Here is a 22,409-nt window from a genome sequence, read left to right on the forward strand (position 1 = left end):
TTTCCTTATTTGATACCGTACTGATGCTGTGTGAGGACATAATGCCAGTGTTGATAAATTTGCATGTGTATCTATGTAAAAAGTGTAAAAATGAATATTTATATAACTGCAAGTTGATATTTGCATTTGCGGTGGGTTGACCTTGGCTGTCTGCCAGGCACCCTCCCAGCCGCGCTCCCACTCCCCCTCCTCAACAGGACAGGGGAGAAAACAAGATGGAAAAGCTCATGAGTTGAGATGAAGACAGGGAGATCACTTGCCAGTTACCATCACGGGCAAAACAGACTCGACTTGGGGAAAAATTAATTTAATTTGTTGCCAGTTAAAATAGGTTTGGATACGGGGAAAAAAAAAAGACAAATTACAACACCTCCCCCCCTCCCTTTTTCCCAGGCTCAAATTCACTTCTCCATTCCTGACTCCTCAGCCTCTTCCCTCTGGCCCGAGCGGCGCAGCGGGATGGGGAACGGGGGGTTGCGGTCAGTCCGTAGCAGCTCCTGTCTGCCGCTCATTCCTTGTCCTGCTTTTCCCCTGCTCCAGGTGGGCTTCATCACCGTCTGCGGGGGAATCTCTGCTCTGGCGCCTGGAGCACCTCCTCCCCGCCTCCTCCTCTGGCCGTGGTGTCGCAGGGCTGTTTCTCACACTTTTCCCCCCCTCACTCCTCACTGCCGTGCAGCATTTTGCCCTTTCTTAAATACGTTTTCACTCGGTGCCCCGGGGTGGGCGGGTTGGAGCCGGCTGGAACCGGCTGTGTCCGGCACGGGGCAGCCCCGGCCTCTCCTCACACAGGCCGCCCGCCCCGCAGCCCCCGTCACCAACACCTTGCCGAGTAAACCCAGTAGAGCACTTACTTAACGCTTTTTTTTCTCCTACCTTTACTTCAGGTGAAATAGATGCCAAAGGCATGGTTATACCATTGATGAAGAATGTTTATGGACCGATACTTGAACGTGTTCGAGCCGAAGGCATTGTGTACACTACTCGCAGTGTTATCAAACAGTAACTGGAAGCGGTGGATTGAATTGGGTTTTGGCTTTGTTTGGTTCCCCCACCCCTCCACGCCCCCTTTAAGAATCTCAATTTGGACCAGCTAAAGGCAGCACCTGCTGTTTCACACACGAATGGTGCCTTCCATAAAACCGGTCGCCTGACGGATGTAGAGGCTGTAGATAGATACACAGATGCATGAATTGTGGTATTCTCCTCTTAAAACTGTTATGCTTTCAAGTCCATGATTCAGCATCAATCAGATCTTTCCTTATATCTTTCCTAAAATATCTTGGGAGGGTTTTTTTTTAATTAATAGAGTTTGTCTTCTAAGTGTATAAGGTTATTATTGAGACAAATTAAGCTGAAAGAAAAAAATCTATTAGTGGATTCTTTTGTAGTGGAAAAGTCTGGTTAATGAATTCCATTGATTAAGTTTAATTGTTCATTTGGTAAAAATAATTTATCAGAATAACAGAGATGAAAGTGATACTTAAATTTTAAGTCTTGTTGTCCCTTTCCCTTTAACAGCATTTGTGAATGTTTTCACAATAACAATATGCAAAAAATGGTTTAGAAATTCTGCATTACTAGCAAATAAGATCCTGTTAAATCTTGAAAATGTTCAGTTGTTAAATATTTGAATCCTAGATCTTAATATTTTTTAAATCCCTTTCTTATGAATGTAAACTTAAATTAATTGGAGGAGGGAGGAAGTTTAAAGCAAGCCTCCCCCCATACCCTTTCCCATTACAGAGTGGAAGCTGGTTGCAATATGTTGAAATACCTGCTGTTACGTGCTGCCTTGTGCTGTTACGTGTTGCCTTGTGCTCTGCAGCTAGGAAGGGCATTCTGAAATACAACACAGTTAATGTGCTTAGAAGCTGCTCCAAATGACGTGTTTACTCTTTCCACTTATTTACACTGTGTGCCTCGTCCAGGTTAAGTACTGTTACAAAGGGAATAGACTGTGTAGTATAAGCAGCTTTGAAATGCAGTAGGCTTAGAGGTTTAAATCACTACTTTTTGAGTTAGCTTCTGTCCTTTTGCCATCATGCTCTGGAAGCGTTCATTTGGGAGCCTATCCATATTACTCACTACAGTGCCACTTCAGAGCGATGAGAGTTTGCCAGCGTACCAGCTCATTTGATGCTAAGTGCTGTGCTGCACAGATGTGCCAGCCCGGCTCCAGCGGCAGTTTAGCCCAGAGTTGAGCTGTAGCCTGAGTGCAGCTTCTCTCTGACAAAACAGCCGTTGCCTCCTTCCAGTTCAGGGCTGCTTCTGTGGCTTTTGCTCAGGGATTTCTATGTGACCTTGCAATCAATGCAAGCATGGCTTAGGCTTCACCAATTAGGCCTGTGAGATGCAATGCTGTGGGCAGATGATACCATTTGCACTGGTACCTGTGCAACTGCCTGGAGCTCCCCTTTTCTAAAGCTGAATATGGGTGCTGGAAGCTGTCTGCTTTCAACTTTGCTCACAGGCGCACTTTGCTGATAAACGCACAGCCTTTTACCTCCTGAGAAGCATAGTGCTATTATCACGGTCCCGAGGGGCTGGAATTCCAGGTGCTGCTCTGCCCAGCAGGAAAAGCAGCCATAACAATAGCTGAAGTTTTGATCTCCCAAGTCTTGCTACTCAGGATTTGGATTTTCTTTGTGCATATGTAATGAAGTAGCAACTGTCACAAAGAGGAGGGTTAAAGGAGCCAAAGGGAGAAGGAAGAATGAAGGGCAGAGTATTATTGTCAAAGAGGAGGGCTTTTTATACTGAACCACTGAATGCTTTTGTACTGTCAAATTCGGATTCTGTTACAGTGCCATGCATGTTCTGAGTATTGGATGAAATCCTGGCTCCACTAGGTTGCTTTGCTTCCTGCTGACCTTACAGGCTGTTGGACTATTGTATGGCAGGTATGTGCAGCTGGGGTAAGGACGGAGCCTGCAGTGAATGTTCTGTTCTCTGCTGCCTCCTCCTTCCCCCAGGTAGATTAAAGGCCTACAACTAAGGGTTAAAATTAGACTTGTATGTGCTGGTCCCTTCCAGTCCAGTGCTTGGTGAGACCAGGATTTCACTTGAGAATCCTCTGTTCCCTCCTTTGCCCCACAAATACACAACCACGGAGTTATGATTCTGTATATATGCATGCACCTTGCTTGCTTTTCTGACTAGGAAATGCAGTATGCGAAGAAAATTGGAATTTTAAAAAAGTGTGTAATCTCTTTGGAGCACAAAAAGAATGAGCACTACAGAGTGTTTTCTTCAAGAAACACTGCTACTATTTTTAAACATTTTGTATCAGAATATATTTGTTTCCCAGTGCAATGCTGCTTTTTGTTTTCTAAGTTTAGACTTAAATGAATTAATTGCTCAGCTTTTGTATGAAGATTATAGACTTCTCCGTTCTCTTTGCATATTATTGGAAAGATAATTGTATCTTACACACAAGATTGCTTGAAAAATAAATCTGAAGACCTGTGTTTCATTGTCATGTCATCTTTACAGTCTAATGAGATGTCTATGAATGGGATTTGTTTTTTTACATAGATGGTTATATTGAAAGGGTGTCTACACATGGACTTCTCTATGTACATGAAATACCTTTCCATACTTCTTGCTAGACTCACAAGAGAAGACTCTCCAAGGATTGTTTAAGCATCCACATCTAACACCCATATATATATCTGTATCTAGACATCATCTTCAGCTATAATCTTAAGAGATGCAATTTTTTTTTAGCACGTTTTGTGCTTGGGCACAAGGACAGCTACTTACGTGGAAAGCTGCAGAACAGTAGATGTGTAATGTCTCTCTGCACCCCAGGAAGAAAAGAAATGAAAGCTTGGTGTCTCACTGCCTATCTCAGCTCGAGGGCCTTGCTCAGCTGAATACGTGGTTTGGTTTCTGCTGTCACTGCCTGGGTTGAAAGGCTCTTAAGTTGTTTGCTCACATCAGGCTGCAAGGAACAGATTGTCACTGTATGTCTCTCTCTCATTTTTTCATTTTGGAATTTAGTCTAGTGCCAGCTCTCCATGACAGGTAAGATCCCAGTTTCTTTCTGAGATGGAGGTGCTCAAGCCTCGTTGCACTCAGACTCCCTTCCTTGCCTCAATGTTTCATGTTCTTTCTGCCCCGGATATTCCTGTAGATGAGAATTACATCCCTTCTCAGGGACTGGACCACAAAAGTGTGACTGCTGGACAAAGGGCGTGTGCTCATGGCACAATAGCTGTTTAAGGGGAAAAAAAATCTGGGGTAAAGTGATTGTGATTAGGCTGGAAAACTAATGAGGAGGGGCAGAAAAAAAGAAATTTAGCTTTGAGTGTCCAGCAGAATTAATCAAGGCAAGTCAGACCATCTCAAATACACTGTGACTAATTAGTGTCACAAGATGTGATGTTGCTAAAACAAGGGAATGAGTTCAGTAAGCCAGAAGGGTTTTTTTTTTTTTCTACTTTTTTTTTGGTTCTAAAAAGAAAAGAATGCAATAGGAAACAGAGGGGAATCAGGCAAAATGTGGCCAAATGTCCTGAGAGACTTCTCTTCCCTCTTGTCCCCTTGAAAGGTAAGTCCCTAATCCACCAAAGCACAAACCTGTCTAACAGTAATGGGTGCTCAGACCTTAGCCTTGCTGCAGGAACGCAGTGAAAACCAAGACTAACCTGGGACGCCTCAGACTTACAGTAGTAGTTGGGTCCCCATTTCTGTTTTTAATCCCAACAAGACAACACAGCTCCTCTCCTCCCCAGCCCAGCTTTGCTTATGCTTCAGAACAATCAGAGAGAGAAATGAGTTTAACTTTGCTAAACTAATTTTGAAGTAAGCATTTACCACAGAAAACTTCAAGCCATGTGAAATAACACACGTTATCCTAGGATGTTGCAATGAACTGTGCCAGGTAAAGCATTGTGATAAAATATTGCTTAGTCAACTGATTTTCACAGTCCATACTGAGGTCTTTAACTAATATGCTGTTGTACTTATAGCTATGAGTTTGTATAACTTCTAGTCCTCATTTATTGCTGGCTTTTGTAAAGCTTTTCCATAAGTATTAAATCTCAACACCTCAATCACTAAAAAGTTGGTGATGTTAGTAAATTACTTTTTTTTTTTTTTTTTTTTAACTCTCTACTTACCTATGATTTCTTAGGAGGAAGCTCACTAACCAAGTTTTCCTTGCCACACGTCTTACAGCTTTGTAAAAAACGTAAATCTTAAACTGACGTTGTTTATTAATATCCTACTTCTTGCAGGAGATATACATAACATCTTTTCCACACTTGACCCAGTTTGAGAAGGCAGGCTATATGTCTTTTGAGTCTGTAGCTTGGATTACAAGAAAAAAATTAATTAGAATATGGCCTTTGTCTGAGAGAGGAACTGACACGCATTTATTAAAAATCTGTAATCCATCATGGTTGAAGATTATAGAAGATTTTTTATTTTGTGATTCTTATTTTTTTCTAGATCAGAACCAATATGTGTGAGTAAAGAGATTATCCTAAGCACTTATGTTTTAAATAACTTGTCAGCATGCTAAGATGATGAATGTGATTACAAACATCTCTGGAAGAAACCTTGAGCAACAGCTGATTCCTTGGATTATAATTTTAAAATGTCTGCAAAACATTTAGGTTGAAAGGAACCGTTTTATCAAGATGGGATTTTTAGAAAGGAGGATTCTTTTTTTGCTTTTGGTCCACAGAGGCTTGAAAAATGTAGTAGAATTAATTAGCCTAAAAAAGACTTTGTATATATGACTATATGAAACTGTAAATACATTAATAGAAGATATCAAAATAAAAAGCATCAAGTTATGTGAGGCTACAAGCCAGTTTTCCCAAAGAAAAGGCTGGAGAAGTAGCACACAAACATTATAGTTTCTCTTACTGTGTGCTAATGTGGTGAAGTGCAGAAGTATAAGCTAAGAAGATTATGGAATATGGTTTGCAAATGGCCATAAGATCACAATTAACCTCTCTCATATGAGCACCCCTACAGATTAAGAAAGGAAAAATGGTTTCTGTATTTTTGGAATGAGAAGGGGGGCAATTATATAATATCGCTGTCCTCGTTAGCCTAGATGTGCAAATGGAGGGTGTTGGTCAACCTGAGTCCTTTAGAGGAAGTAGTAAGGAACCCCCAGGCCACCTGGAAAAAGAAGATATTCCTTCCTCAAAGAGCAACTGTTAGACACTTTTGTATATATCCACTTTGTACCTGAAAGCTGTGAAGAATGTGCATGTATAACTCAACAGTGTTACAAAAATGTATATCGTTTGAGACAATGAGCCCATTCTGTAGATTTGTAACTCTTCTCACTCCCAAAATAATACAACTGTAGTAAGAAAAAAAAAAAAATCTAGATCCTATTCTTCAAAGGCATTTAACTTGGCTAGGGCTACATTGTAAGTTTGCTTGCACTTAGAAATCAGATCTCGGTCCCATTCTTCCTGGACCTCTTCCTGGACTTCAGAATTAGCAAATATGCAAGGTATGACAAAGACCACGGGGCGGGGGGAAAAAGAAAAAAGAGAAGAAGCTGAATAAAGATGTCTTGGATCAGGAAAGTAGGTTCCCTCATTTCTGAATTATTCAATCAACTAGTTATGGCTTTGAACTAAAGAGGCAAGTACCTGCAGGCACGTGGCTGCACCCCTGGCCCGAGGCTGAGCTACCTGCACAGATCCTGAGAAACCGCTGGGCACGAGAGGGGAAACTGCCGAAGGGAGCAGGAGCGAGCAGGTGACAGCTGTGACAAAGCGTGCCATGAAGGCTGGCTGCATTTCACGGGGAGTTATGCGAGGGAAGGCCAAATTCTGGTGGAGCCCTTTTGGAAAGAAAAGCTTGCAAGGCCAGAACTACCAAGGTAACCGTGTTGGTAATACCATGTATGGCTGAGATGATCTAAGTGGCAGCATCAGAGGTTTCACGTTTGGGTATGGCTGTAACAAAACTGAGGCCCATGAAGAAAAGGTACTTAGGTTGTTTATGTGCAAAGAGACAGAGAGCAGGCTGGAGAAACATTTCATGTATCAACAGCATAAGGATTTTTTTTAAAGAAGGTTCCGCTGTTTAGATTCCGTTAAACCTGAAATTGTTTTGGCTTTGTTGCAGCTCCACCTATCCTCAATCCCACACTGCTGAAGGCGTCTAGATCGATCTGCTGACACACTGAGATCCCTCACATATCCTTGCCTTTGGAATCAGTCGACTAAAATCTACAAGACCGCATCAGGTCTGTCTTCTCCTATCCTTAGGTTTCATCTTAGAGAGTGTCCATTAGTTTCCGTGGCATTCTAGTCCAGAACAGTATCTTTGCTCTCAATATTTCTATGTAGCAATTGAAGGTACCAAAGTGAGAAAACAGTTACTCTCATGGCCTGTGGTAGTTTTAAAGAAAGATCTATTCCACTCCAGGCTCCTTCACCCTTCTCAGTGCTGCAACCTTCAGTACAATCAGTATCTTTTCTTGCCAACTGAGAAGGTTACAGAAAATGAGTGGCCAAGTTGAAACATTTTGCTTTTGTTCTTGCAGAGATTACTTGATCTATTGCTGCCCAGAGTTTGTCTTTTGCTTTGCCAAAGGAGGCAGCAAAGAGCTCAGCAGCTGAATGAATGATCTGATGCAAAGCCAGCATTGAGAAGTCTTGTGAGGGGGCAATTAAGGCAATTTGGAGGCCTGGGACAGCCCATTAGCCTGTGGGTGACCAGAATGGGAGATGTGCAAGTAGAGGCTAAAAAAGGAGCTAATGTGAACACTAGGCGTACGGGTGGAAGTGGAGCAGAGATCAAATAACAAAAAAGTTTTCCAGACATGTCTTCTGACCTCACAGATTCCATGGGAAGAGCAGCCATTTCCAGGTCAGCCTTGAGTCCTTCTTCTTGTAAGTAAAAGCTCTCCTATGTGACAGTGAAGACTGTTTACTGTATGTGGAAGACTGCTAAGCACAGACTGGAATATTTATATTTATTTTTGCGATGCCATAGGTAAAAACAATTTAACAATGCCAAGTACAGGTGTTATTCTCATAAAAACTCCTCATTTCAAAACAAATCATTTCTATTTCCCCACAAAAAGTTAAAATCACATGCAGCTATATGAAGGTTAATTGCTTAAGATGCACAATTATATATCAGAAGACTTTGTTAAAATAAAAACATACTGGACTACATCTTTTAACAAGGCAATTACACAGAACTAGAAAACTGACTCTGTAGTAAAATATAAAAATCTACAATTATAAATATAAATTTGGTCCATGGATCACTACAGAAGTAGCAGTATTTACAGTAAGTATCAGATTACTATTCTAAATGTCTAACTGAAGTCTTAAAATGTTGAATGTTATGGAGAACAGTATTTTATTTACATTCTACTATATTAAAAGTTGTATTTCTAGCAAATGTAAATTGTTATAAATACAGCAAATAAATCAAATACTAAACCCATGACATGTTTGTAATTGAGAATCCCCTAACATCTATAAATATGATAATTTTAAGTTAAAAGTAAAGCCAGATAAATCAAAAACTAATACTGAAAAAACATACCACAATTCAATTCTTAGAAACACTGTAAAAGTCACTCAAGTTAGTCCAGACGTAACAACGTATTACAAGAAATCTTTCAAGAAAAGGCACACATTGTTAATGATAAAAGTTCCACAGTAAAGTCATATGTAACAGAAATGACTGTTTGTTTGAGCAACGGTTGGGATCTGACTATATATATAGTGACTGGACAGATTTCCCCCCCTACAAAGTATAAAACTGAAAATAATAATAGTAAACTCCAGGTGTGACTGATGTGATGTAGGTATGTGTGTGTTTAACTTGATGTGTTAATTAAACTAAAGATTCTAAACTTTCAGCTGCATTTCCATCAGGTAAAGCTGAGCCATTACTGTCCATAGATGCTGAAGGGTTTTCTTCTTGCCTTGTGCTGACAAGGCTGAGAATAGCTTTGTAGAGAAACTGGTACTGTTCCTGGAGAAGAAAAGAGGATATAGTCGGTGTGTTGTCAGAAATAATAACGCTAGATTATCTTGTAACACTGTTACTCAAAATTAATTAACACCTGATGTGTCAGTCTGTTAATGTATTGTGCTCCACAATTTATTGTGTTACTTACTTAGCAGCTTTATTAATTTTCTGACTAATGGCTCCCCCTGTACACAATGTAAAGCACAACATTAAGGAACACAGTACAGGTAGGGTGAAAAACTATTTAAAAGAAATACTACGTGCTGAATCTGATCCTTGTTAAAGTCAACTGCAAAGTTCCCATTGACTGAAGCGGGTCAGGATTAGGGCTACTGTTTGTCTGTTGGCTTTTTTTCTCCTTGAGTATGTTCTCATTTTTTGTGCCCTGAATTCTATCCAGGCAGATTTTGTTTTCTTTTTTTCTTTTTGGTACTTGCAGTTACTGTTTATGAAGATCCTGCCAGGAAGAGGAGGTAGGAAGAGAGATGAGACTTTGTAGGAAGATTCACTGAGGAGGCCACTGCCTAGAGGGAGCGGAGGGTCTCAGCTGGGTGCAGTGGGAAACAGGGAGTCCCAGAAGCCAGCTGGACTGACTGCAGTGTGGGCTGCAAAGGAGGAAACAGCTGGATGCTCTCTGCAGGGAAAGCAGGCACAGCAAAGGCTGTGCTGCACCAGGTAACAGTGGATGCTCTGAAAGGGCAGAGGAATATTTGGGGTTCTAGGATGGATATATGAGGATAAAGAATTTCTGTGATGGAAGGAGTGAGGAGCAGTAAGACAGACTAAATTGAGTGGGGTTTGGGGTCTGGACTATTAGGTTGGACTAAGAGATATGGGGTAGAAAGAGCAATGAATTTGAAAATCTGCAGTAGGATGGGAAACTGGAAATCTGAGGTAAAGGGCCCAGGTATTTGCTGGAGGCTCCTGAGGCAAGAGGAGTGAAGGTCCTGATGGTGCCACTGAGGTGGGAAGAGTTCCCATTTTCACTCCATTGTCTGCCAGCTCCTCAGTCTGAACTAGCTGGGCCGGGCAAGTGGCGGACACATCTGTCAATCCTGTCTCATGTCCTGTTTTTACTGTCAAAAATGTGATAATGCTAACCCTAACATTTCACTCCTGAAGTGTTCTCCTTAGTATGCTCGTTGTAGCTCTACAGCAGTCAGATTGTAGTGGTATGACCAAAGGGGCAGTGTTCATAGTTTTTAATTTCTGTGATGAATTTTCATTTGTATGACACTGACTTAGTAAAGAATTCTTATCTGTTATACTTTTCATGGTTTTTAATTTCTGTAAGCACAGTGACAATGGTGACCATTCAATGGCTCATGAAAAATCAAAGTCCATCCTGAAATGGAAAACTAGGCTAACTACTTCAGGGTCTACCTGGAGTACAATTTTATTCCTGCTGAATTAAAACCTTCATTTACATAACATACTGCGGATTTTATGATGACGGTGGCAGCACATTTTGAATATGACTACTTGATAACCACATAACAAGTTTTCACAGGACATACTTTGTTTTGGAATAAGCAGCGGGTCCACTACAGCACCTCTGGAAGACAGTTTTGATTAACTCATGCAGAAACTAAGATGCCAATAGTTCAGTAATGTTGCGCTAAGATCTAAGCATGCTAATAATACCACACATAGGACAAAAAAAGATGCACACATTTTGCTTATTACTTACAATGTCTGTAAAGACTCCAGGCCTCATCAAATTGATCATCTTCGCTACCTGGTAAACATCCACTGAATTCTCATTTTCCAGTTGATGCATCAGTGTTGTTAATGCACAGAAAGTGCCTGCTGTCACCCCTCCATGCCTTTGTAAAGTAAAAAGAAAACAAACAAAACCAAAACACACAAAAAAAGTCTCTAGAAACTCGATCAAGTTTCTACAGCTGGAGAAAATACAAAATCCAGGGTAAACTGATATGATTAATTTCTGTCATGTGATCTTGTAAAGATCGCATAGGCATGCCCAGCAGTGCCTTAACACAACGTTCACAGCACCTGGCTACAACTTCTGGAGAGTCTTTAAAAGCCAGTCTTAGTTATTTCCCTACAATCCTCTACTAACCAAATCCTGAATGCCTCAGGTCCTTCAGTATTTCAACATTTCAGTATTTTTGGCCATTATTAAACAGCTGGAAAAGGGTAAGGTGCCTCATCTAAATAGTCTTACTTCTTTCAATAATAGACAATGAAGCCCTGATTGATTTCCTCTCCAGTGTCCTACTCAACAGTCATCTGGAGTATCAAAATGATAGAATTGAAAAGAGAACATTGAAGTGTGATAAAATAAAAATGTTTCTCTTGTTGATGCAGCTGAAACAGAAGTAGCAGCACTATTATTAGGTGCAAACTTTGTGCCTTGTTTCAGTGGCTTTCATTCTAAATGAGATAGAATAGAATAGAATAGAATCATTAAGTTTGGAAAAGACCTCTAAGATCATCAAGTCCAACCATCAACCCAACATGAATGGAAGGATGAGATGAAAGGATGGTTCTACAGAAAACATCAAAACAAACTGAAAGCTGCAGTTCTTACTCGTCATGTACAATCATGGGTCCATCACGGTTGGAAGTTTCCTCTTTGATGATGCTGATCAGTTCAAAAGTTTTACTAATAGGACTATCAGGATTTGGCCATTTTGGACACTGAAAATGCCTCACTTCAAGTACATAGTCATCCTAGAAGAGAGAAAAAAAAGCATAAATCCATTCAGTAAAAGATTGACTGTCTTTATTCTTGTCCTTCACCCTCTTCCAGTCCAGCTCCAGCTTCCAGATACATAATCCTACCGCTGTGGAGGTTGGACAATCCTATTCCCAATGTCACCAAACTATCTACAGAGGCTACTCTCTCCCTGGGTGTTTTACCACTAATTTACCATAGAAAATGTAACAAAATGTAGGCATTACCTTTAACAAATCAAGTCCTGAGTTACAGGTTTATGACAGTGTTACCTGTGTAGCTTCTAAAATAAAGTCTTGAATTATGAGCTTCTCCTCGTTAGACAGACACTTGTGCTCTTCAGCAATCATAGTAACTTTGAAACTCTCACAGTTTATAGGCTCATCTTTGTTTGGCCAGTAGACAAATTCATCTTCAGCCTCCAGGAAAGGAAAAAACCCAAACATAAAACTAATTAATGTTCAGCTCTTAAAATAAAACTTAATCCAACATAGTAATGTGCCACGTATGCAATCAATGAAGCCAGCTAGATTTAAATTGACAAATCAAAATTTGAGTAGGATTATGAGTGTCACAAGTGGTGGTTTTCAGACACCTCTGTAGTGAACCTGACCAGAAGACCACTGTACACCGTGGAGATAGCAACCCACCTAACAGTCAACATGTGCACTGTGCCACATGTTCAGCCTGGCCTTCAGGCTGTCTTGTGCTGCCCATAGCCCCTGGCCAGAGGATAAACTTAGCTGGTTGATTATAACAGAGGAGCCTGCAGGCAGCTCCCACCCAGTACCAATGATTACGCCACATGTGTGGCCTTGGAATTATCTAAAAGAGCAGCAAGAAGTTCTCACGAGAACATCCTTTCTGTTTGACAGCAGAAGTGATGAACAGGGTTGATTTCTTTTAAGAAAATCCTATAATAGCTTGAATGACCAAAATGGGGGTAACCCTTCCATGGACAGGAGCTTCATGGCGTGATGTACTTTGATCAGAGATACGTTCAATACTGCACAACTTGGGGTTCCTGGCATCTGAAGGGATGTAAGATTATCTATACTACCCTTTCCTTTATAGTGTTGCCTCTAATAAATAGCATTTTAAATGACACTTTACAGAGTCTGAGTGCCTTTCTTACTGGGATCACAACGAACCAGAAGCTCCTGGCAAAACAATCTCCCTTATTACAAAGGTTAACTTAAAAATTCAGCTGTTTTATAGGAAGTGTAACATTCATAAAACATTTGATGAGAAGAAAAAAACAAACATTGTCTTGGTTGTACATGTTTTTCCAATCATGCAAGACTCTCCAAGCATTTGCATGACTTTCCTCCAATCTCATTACCAAACATGATACCCTCCCACACCTCAAGTACCAACTTAAAAGCTCTCAGATATTCCTCCATTTCTAGTAACTGAAAAATATATTCATTTGTTATTAAATTACACATGCAGGATGAACACTTGAGCTTCCTTTGCTGTTTAGAGTCAGATAAATCCTTGCTAATCATTTGTTTGTAAGTTTAGGAGATGAGCGAGAGAAACAACTTCATATTTCTCCCCTTACCTAACAGTGGCTGAAGAAGCCTTATTACAACTAAAGTAGAAGTCCTGGAGCGAAAACTGACCTTGTGTAACAGTTACTTCTGCTGTTTGGCTCTTTTCATAAATTATACAGGAATGATTCAACACTTTTTCCTGCTAGGTGCAATCTGCCCAGACAAGGATCTCCAAATTTCCACTAGATGATTTGGTGATTTTACACTCAGTACAATATTATTAATTTTTAATTTGTTTTTTTTTCAAAATCCAAGATATTGTCTCATGTCCTGCATATTTCAAAATGGTAATACTAATAAAATTCATACATAAACCCATAACAATCAGTCACCAAACTTACCATATTCTGGCTATCAGGAAGCATGACTATTAGCTGGGCATTATGGTCCCATATCATTCTCCAGAAATCCTTGATAGTGTGTAGTAACGGATGCTGGGTAATAATGAATTCATTACTTTGATAATAACCCTGTGAAGCAAAATCAACAGACTCAGAACTGATGTCTAACTATTAACATTTAAAAGAAGCTTCTAGTGGACAGATCAGAAGCTTAGAAAATAAATTGCAGGCTTGTGCCTCCTTTGGCTTCCTGTAAATATTAGTAGAATATAAAACTTACATTGCAGTATTTTCCAGATGAAAAGAATAAAATCAATTACACTGAAATAATTTCTAAAACTTCACAAAATTTGATCAAAAAAAAAAAAGACAGAAGAAATCAGTGGAGACTTGAACAGCCAACTCAGAATAAAAATACATTAACTCATACACACATGCTAATTGTTCTACATTAGCCAGACTTTCAGAGGAGCTGGCAATATGAAACAAATAAAAGAATACTTGAAAGATCGGCAAAAATCCCAAGCGGCCTCTTAATTTGTACAGATGTCCCTGGTCAACTTCTTACCACAAAAGAGAGTTCCTTTGCACTAATGCACCTGATGAAGGATCATGCCTACACAGCACTGCAGGGAGCTTTCCCATCTCTTCCTGAATGTCCAGGAAGCATTTACTCCTCCCTCTCAGCTAACGAAGGGGAAAAGAGTTGAAGAAAATCCAGGGAACAAAAAGATAATGGAAAGCTGATGAGCTATGGTGCTTTGGGCTATGCCAGTTGCAAAAGCTCTGTAAGATGAGCAGGTAGGAAGGCAAATCACGGTACAGCCATTAAGAACTAACTTATTATTTAACACTTTTAGTTCATCTCAAAAGATTCTTCCATAGGTAGCATTTAGCTTTACTAGTTTTTAAAACTATGGTTCTACAGATTGTCAAAATGCAATGCACTTTTAACCAAACGTAAAAATAGTAATAACAGTAATCATACTTCCTGGGGGAAGTAACTCTTTCAGGCAGAGTGAATAATGGAAGAAAGGAGCTTTCAAAATCAGGACTGTGCCACCCTAATGTGGACACATGGCAGCTCTGAAAACAGCTATACAATGGGACGTTGGTTTTCAGCATCACAGTTAAATGACTTACCATAATATAGGAAGCATTGATGTAGTCTGTCCCTTCACCAGACAGTGACGAGATACCCACTCTAGATCTTTCCACTGTAAAAAAAGTCATGAACTAGTACAGGTGTTGCAATGACTCACATATTATAGCAATTATCTCACGTATCTCATAGTAATGATAACACTAAGATCCATCAATCAGGATAAAGCATTATCCAGCCATCTATTTTATTTTCTTATGTATGTAGTACTTAGACAAATCACTTCTTCACTGAAAGTGTTGCAAATACCCTGATAAAGAAATTAAAAGTTGATTATATAAAAAAGGTAGGTTTGATTAAGAGGTAGAAAATCGTGAAGCATAATGTATAGGAGTGTTAAATTTGAAATGTGGTCATAGAAACTTTAGGAACTGTGTTATGTGTGACCATAGGAACCTTAGTATTGTTAAGTTTGAAATAAGCTAACCATAGAAACTTCACCAGGAACTTACTGGTTTTCTTATGTTTTGTTTCAAGAAACTAAGGAAACCATCATGGACACCAGTTTGCTGCTTGGAAACCCCCTTACCCATCCCATCTTGATTTGAGTATCGAGGATTCCAATCAGTAGAGCTAAGTGAAATTGACCAATGATTGTTTTTAAATAAGAATATTGATAAGGTCATATAATCAAAAGACCAATCATTATAAAGGTTAAATTTAAGAGCGAGCATAGTATGCATTTTTATGTGAAGAGCTTATATAACAATGACTTTACAGAAAAAAGTTTATAAAAACTGATGAATTTAATGTTAAGCTGGACACGCCTTTGGAGAAGCAATCCCCCGTGTCCCCAGTGCTGCAATAAATGAAGTGCCTGCTTCTTAACTTCACGCTGGTGTTAAGGAGTTTTATTCCAGATTTCTGTAACAAAAATACAAAACATTGCTCCGCACCAATGCAGATGTCTTCAGCTCTTTCTGAGGAAAAGTTGAAAGTTTGACATACACAGTTCGTAAACATTTTGCCACCCTGAGAAGCTGATTTGAACAAGCTTACCAGGAATGATGGATGAAGTTCGGTTCTTTTCTCTGTTACACTGTTTGAGTGCGGTTGAATAATCACACTGCTGTGTGTTAGACTGGCTCAGTAACTGAAACAATTAAATGGAAAAAAACCCCACCAGGTCACTGTACAAAAGCCATTCCTTCATTAGCTGCATTAAACAGCAGGGTGCACATACTGCAGGTTAGCTGTCCCTCTTAACTTTAGGCATCTAGTTATCTGGCTAAACTAGTTAGCAAGTCATCAGAATCTTCTCTCTTCACCATTTTATCAGTTCAAATGATTCTTGAGCCCTAGATCCATAAGCACGTCTTTGAAAGAAATGCCACTTCATGTAGTTCCTACATGCAGGCCCCCACTGTTTGTTGCCAACCCAGTCACTTCCATTTTGCCTGCACAGCTGTTTGGGTAACTTTAAATAGTTTTGGTAAACAGTAAAAGCCAGTGCAGAAAAATCTGCATTGTTATACAGATAGTATAGCTCCTGGTAAGACGTAGCTCTAGATATCCCAGTTATGAGCTTCCGGATTTTCTTTCCAAACCTGTGAGAGGAAAATAGGACTGATCTGCAGGGGTCTTATTGACTTACTTGCCTCAATTAATAAAATTCAAACAGACAAGAGTATGAGAAGGAACAAGTGTGTGTGTGTGTGTGTATATATATATATATTTATAAACACACACCACAATGGTGTATATACACTGCTTAGGCATGAAGTAAGTTTGGAAAGCAGGTTTTTCGTAGCTTTTAGGGTTTTTTTTTTCATCTCTAGTAAAATAAACCAGATTAATCAGAATGTTCAAAAGCATTCAAAAGACTTTTCTGTGATGTTTTGGGCTGGGCATATGTAGCCTTCAGAAGCTGCCTGCTTTGGAAAAACACGATAGCAAACCAGGGATGTTCCATCAAAACAAATTCGATCACAAATTTTTTCATCTAAACCAGTTCTTCAGTAAAACAAGACTCCACATTTTTGTTATTATTCTAATAATTTTAGCTTGCAAAGGAAAATGAGATTGAATGAGACATGTCCCTTTCTGATAATATTTAAGCTCTTGAAATTGGAGCTCTACATGGGTCCTGCAATTTGCACTGCACACTCTGTGTTTATATATATTTACACACTCTGTTTGTTTTTATGTGTTTTATTCTTTCATCTGTGTAGGAAAGGTGGGATGCTTATTTCTCCAAGCACATCACAGCTGAGATAAGAATCCCTACTTTTCCCTAGGAAAAAACAGTGCAACACTGTTGGATCATTCAAGCCAGGATAGCAGCAGAATGTGAAATCCTTTGGTATGTTGTTCCTATTCTGTTCTGTATTATTCATTATCTTGAAGAAATACTAGTTACTGTGCCTATGTGACCAAAATACTTTAGAAAATAAATATATTAATATTTTTCATAGTGTCATTATCTACTGACATTATCTATAGACTTATCTGCTTCAGTGTTTTACTTATGATCCAATAGCTAATTGTAGAAAGAATACACATTATCCCATCCCATGCAGTCCTCCTTAGAATTAAAATCCTCAGAGAGAAAGGTTCTAATAATTCATTTCCTGTTAAATTAGGGAGAGCAAAGTCTGTTTTGCCACATAATCTGGAAAACATTTAAGTGTGATTTACTTTTCTGAATTAAAATTCATTTGCAAAGGTAGGATTTTCTGTGTGTCCCCTATAAGTGACCCAGTGAGTGAGCTAGACTTCCTACTCTCCCCGTGAGTCAATGAGCTGTTACCTAGCTGGGTCTGCTCTTTGTCTGGGTGACTCAAAGTCTCGTGCATGTACACATTGATCTCCACATCCACAAGCACCAAAGTGTTCACTTACTGCCTGCTGAAGGTGAAGTCTGTCTTCTAGCCAGTGCTGCACACTGAAAGGAATACACTGATTGACCAATATAGCTCATGACATTTTTGCCAGAATGACATCTTTCCAGACTGTTGTTTTACCTTTGGGATCTTCGTGGAAAGGCATGTAGTAGTTAGATGTTCCAAAATCTACTTACTGGCCTATTTCTCATGCGCTTTTTTTTTTTTTTAAAAATTCCTGTTTAAGAGTGTGCAAATAATTATTTTGTCCCAACTGACTGCATGCATTTGTTAAATTGCTCTGAATTTAGGCTCAGCAGTTAAATTTTAGATAGAGAATGCTAATGAAAGTTGTGTTGAGATACCTACTTTTAAGTCATTCAAGCTTGCAAGCCTAAAGCTTTTCGTGTTACTATGCTGGAGAGCTCACCTTGAATTGTTTCTCCAGTCTGGTCTTTCCTGTTGGTCCAGGTATCAAGAGAGCATTAACATAGGCATGAATGTGAGTCTCAAGGACTTCTGTTTCTTTACTGAGTATCGCTTCAACCAATGCATCGTGAATGAAGATGTATTGCTCCTAGGAAAATAAAACCAAACATCTGAGCTCTAATTATTTTCAGATTCCCATGGACACCTCTGGCTAAGCTGCCACTTCTGATGTGGTCAGTATTTCTTCACAGCCTGCTGCTGTAGAGGAGTTTTCTCAAAAGCGATCCTCTACAGTGAAAGCTGTCCCTCTGCAGTGACAGTACACATTTACAAGCAGAATTGAACTACACATGCAATGTATATATAATACCAAATTCCCACCACCTGTGGTGTCTCATGTTCACAGAACAAGTTAAAAATGCAAGCATAGCCTTGAGTCAAATTTTCAAGCGAGCTTATTATGCAACTCTCCCTGCCTTTCTTGCAATGAAGTGATCACTCTGAGTTCCTACTGCTATCCTCTATTTCCTCTCTCACATCCTTTGGAACAAGTGCCCATGCTGTTGTTGATTACCCTTTTTTTCTGTTGGAAGGCACGGGGTAATCTAACCACCTGTTCTTGAAACCTGAAATAGACTTTCAAATGCCCTGCTGTTGTCCTTATTGTTTTCTTCTGGTCTTTCACTATTCCATATATAATCTTCAGTTTAAAGCAGCTATAGATAATCTTCTGTCTGAAACTGCTTTTTTCCCTACTTTTTATTGCCTGATATCAACTGTTTGATCAGGTTCAGTGAAGATCTGAACACCTAACAATAGTGTTCCCTTAAAAAAATCTATTACAAAAATGCATGCCCTGCCAAGAAAGTGCTACTGCAGGAAGCATGATTTATACAGACTTTCTCTCTTCTGAGTCCTCCCTAATAAAGAGACAAGAGCCCACAGACAGGTAATTTCTAGTGGATTGCTCTAAACAAGCCTAGAAGGATGTCTGCATAAAAACAAGGGAAGCAAAAGGGAAAGTCAAGTCTGGTGACTGGCTGCCAGTCTGTCTGGTGGTGCCAAAAAGAAGACTGTATCATCTCACCTCCTGCAAACAGAAATAGTCTGTAACAGTCTCTCACTATATATATTTTAGTCTTACCTCAGTCTGCACCAAATAGTTCCTTTGGGTACGTATGTGTTTTAAGAATCCAAATATGTTGACTGTCCCTTCATGCTGAATTTGCTGCAGCATGCTGTCTAACACTATGTATGTGCCTGTCCTTCCAACACCAGCACTATAAAACAAAAAAATAGTCTTGAGCCTGAAGTAAAACAATAATGAAAATAACCGTTTCTTATACATAGCTTTTTCAACAAACTGCTGTGTAGGGAAGGTTTTCCTCTACAAATTGTATTATTATATGATTCTATTACTTTGCTAAAGCTTCAAGGCTCAAAATAAAGAAAAATCCAACTCATCTTTTTCTCTGCACAAGAAGAGATCTAAAGATCATTTTCTCAAATGATTTTTAAAGTATCAATTTTTATCAATTTTTGAAGTATCAATTGAAATAATAGAACTAAGGAGTTTCTTGCAGGTCTGCAATTTTCAGGCTTCTGATATTCCTTAGGATACTTTGTCAAGTATACCTAGACATATGTCAGCATTTGGGCACAGTTAATGTACCCAAGTTCTTCTGTGTTTGAAACACACATCACTTTAAAGGGAAAGCTGCATTATGCCACCTGTCACAGATACAGGAGATTTCAAAGATACCGGATGGAGGAAAACCCCAGGAAGTGGCAGAGCTGCTGAAAGTACCTCTGTAAAAGAATAAGGTTAATGCTCTCCAGATACAGCTAAGAGGGCAAGCAATGGTTGAAACCCTTCTTAAAAAGGGAAGATGCAGAAAAAAGAGTTAATCAACTCACTGCTGTTATGAACTCTGACTCATTTAGCACAAAACCAGCTGTATTGTAAAATTAAAACCCAACTTCTTCTTTCTTAAAATAGCTGGGTAGGGAGTACAAGGTCAAGAGGTCATTTTTTTGTTACCTAGTCACATATGGGAATTAGTTGTAATTCCTTTCTAAGTTATGAGAAAACGTTACGTGTATTGGCACATGTAACTTAATGGCAACACTGTGCTGGGCCTGCATGGTCCCTTATGGGCAGATCCAAGCTCAGTCCATACACGCTAATTCAGTCATCTCATTTCTTCCACAGAGGTGGCACAAAGCATGGGTAGTGTGAGCTCAGATTGCTGTAATAAACTGTCTAAATAAACATGATATAAAACCAAAAGGTCCAGGTTATCAACACACTATTAGACACAAAAGAAGTATAAAGATTACCAGATACTGTACTTGTTATGAAATAAGAAACATGAAAAGTACCAAAACACAAAAATAGCTAAAAAATGGTTCATGAAGTTCCTCCTATGTGTCCTCCATACAGCCTGTAAGGATAAATAGAAGTTACATTTCTAAACATGAGATGACTCCTTTGGAATTCCATAGTACATGGGGACAGGTGAACTAAAGGCCGAATAAAACTGCCTACAGAGGTGAGCTATACCTATGACCCAATGGAGAGGTCTGACCGAAGCCACACAACTTACCACTGTTCACTTTTTAAAAACTCAATTTGATTGACTTATAATGTATTACTGATCTCTCAGCCCGCTGGTATAGATCTCAGACTTGGTATTTTGGGGAAACTCTTATTTTGAACTTCCCAAGAATAGGCAGGATCTAGATAGCAGCAGAACAACCAAAATGTGGAATTTCCATTTTCCAAGCTAAAAACAGATTTCAGTCAGACTAGATCATCCCCAAAATAAAATATCTTCATTTGCAGCATTTGTGAGGCAACTTTACCTGTTGGCTTCCTCAGAGTCAGCTCCAGAAGGACAGAATTCATGAGGAGGTTCTCTTTCCAAATGTTCCATCAAAGGTGAGGTACTACAGTGGAAAACCAGAACCTGCTTATATATTTTACAATAACCCGGTCCTTCACGGGCATTGTGAAGTCATTCCAGGCCCTACAAGCCCTTTTTAACCAATTTTCCCTGAGCTGCCCAGTTTTAGTGAGCACTGACAGAACACCTGCCTGCACACTGCAGCACATGCAGACCTCAAACCGTTCCCCAGAATGCTCCTCCATTGCAAATGACTGCTAGAGCGCAGAGTAATGTTAAAAACAGCAGAGTTGTAGTTCAGCCAGGAATAGAGTGAGTCTTCTTTTGTGGACAGAGCTCCTTTTAGGATTACAGAGTATCCCTGCACCAAAGAAAGCATGAGCCAAAAACATCCTAATGATATATTTGCAGAAATGAGACAATTACTGCTGTATATGTATCTGGTAAGCTCATAGGAATCAAGAGAGTAGTATAGAAATGTGCAAAAAAGTAAAAAGAAAAGGAATTTTGCAAAAAAAAGAACATAGTGCAGAGCAGCGTCATCTTGTTTACAGAGAGTTATAGAAGTGGCACAGGCAGTTGATTAGTTGGTCTTACCAAGGCTAGAAATATCAGCTAAGAAATTAATCTTATTACATCAGGAATTGTTAAATGTGAGAGTGAAATTTTGCTTAACCCACCACTGAAAAAATCTTTTTTCTGCAAAACAAAAGCGGAGTGAACCTTATGGCGGTAAAAACCACACCTGCAATGAACCACAACAGGCCCGACAGCGTGGCGCTTGGCATGCGATGCCTTCCGCACGAAGGTGAGCACAGGCAGCGTGTACTCTGGAACACCCATGTCAGGCCACTGGGTATAATGGTACTGAGTTACTATACGTCCACTAGACCTCCCTTTCTGGGAACCCTGCAACAGAAAAATAACTCCATAAGTAAGCAGCCCACATCTGAACGGCAACCCTTCATAATTTTATTTCCGTACCTGATAGTTCTTGAATTAGTACTGTCCCTATTTAGTTAACGGCATGCCACCTAGCTCTGAATATTTCAGCTTTCAAGGAGAAGAGGAAGGGCCAGTGCTTATGTCCCATCAGCCTGCCCTCTGAATGGAAAAATGACCTGGCACTGTCCCTTAGAAAGCCACAAAGGAAGGCTAAGAGCACTGGAGGGATAACAAATTACAGAGGCTCTTAAGAGTCACCAGCCATTTCTGCTATTTTACTCCTCTGCTTCACGGACAGAAAGGGTAGGATTCACCTCACTCAGCTTTAGTGATCTACAAGGGAAGTAGCCTTGTGTAGGCTGCTTTTCTAAGCTCCCTCCCTCAATGGCTACTCAGACGCAGGGATACCTTCAGAGAGCAGCTCATCTCCTTCAAAGATTGGTTCCAAAAATAGGCAGAATAAATTACTTGACAGTAAGTGCTGTACTTTAGCTGTTAATTGTACAGGGAGGCTGAGAGACCAGATGTGTAACATTTAGGTGGCTGAAATAAATTAAGCTTTCAGAATGCTCCT

At 39.7% G+C, this 22,409-nt stretch overlaps 2 protein-coding genes across 9 annotated transcripts in view; one reads left to right on the top strand and one right to left on the bottom strand.

Annotated features, from left to right (window-relative positions):
• Positions 1-3,467, top strand: part of AASS (aminoadipate-semialdehyde synthase) — a 32,523-nt gene extending 29,056 nt beyond the window's left edge. For all 3 annotated transcript variants that reach the window (XM_069802026.1, XM_069802025.1, XM_069802027.1), the window contains one exon: positions 885-3,467. In XM_069802026.1, the coding sequence (XP_069658127.1) occupies positions 885-1,003 (119 nt within the window). In that variant the 3' untranslated portion in view covers positions 1,004-3,467. The remainder of the gene's footprint in view (positions 1-884) is intronic.
• Positions 3,468-7,940: 4,473 nt separating this feature from the next.
• The window catches only part of PTPRZ1 (protein tyrosine phosphatase receptor type Z1), a 144,665-nt gene continuing 130,196 nt past the window's right edge, over positions 7,941-22,409 (bottom strand). For 4 of the 6 annotated variants that reach the window (XM_069802033.1, XM_069802032.1, XM_069802035.1 and 1 more), the window contains 10 exons: positions 21,636-21,799; positions 19,129-19,264; positions 17,986-18,132; positions 15,733-15,826; positions 14,715-14,788; positions 13,572-13,700; positions 11,947-12,093; positions 11,528-11,670; positions 10,664-10,799; positions 7,941-8,976 (listed from right to left, as the gene is read on the bottom strand). In XM_069802033.1, coding sequence (XP_069658134.1) covers positions 8,836-8,976; positions 10,664-10,799; positions 11,528-11,670; positions 11,947-12,093; positions 13,572-13,700; positions 14,715-14,788; positions 15,733-15,826; positions 17,986-18,132; positions 19,129-19,264; positions 21,636-21,799 — 1,311 coding nt within the window. In that variant the 3' untranslated portion in view covers positions 7,941-8,835. Of the gene's footprint in view, positions 8,977-10,663; positions 10,800-11,527; positions 11,671-11,946; positions 12,094-13,571; positions 13,701-14,714; positions 14,789-15,732; positions 15,827-17,985; positions 18,133-19,128; positions 19,265-20,849; positions 20,934-21,635; positions 21,800-22,409 lie in introns of all 6 variants that reach the window. The other 2 variants (XM_069802031.1, XM_069802029.1) reach the window with 1 other exon arrangement.

Source organism: Haliaeetus albicilla, chromosome 14 (assembly GCF_947461875.1).
Source record: "Haliaeetus albicilla chromosome 14, bHalAlb1.1, whole genome shotgun sequence".
Classification (NCBI taxonomy): Eukaryota; Metazoa; Chordata; class Aves; order Accipitriformes; family Accipitridae; genus Haliaeetus; species Haliaeetus albicilla.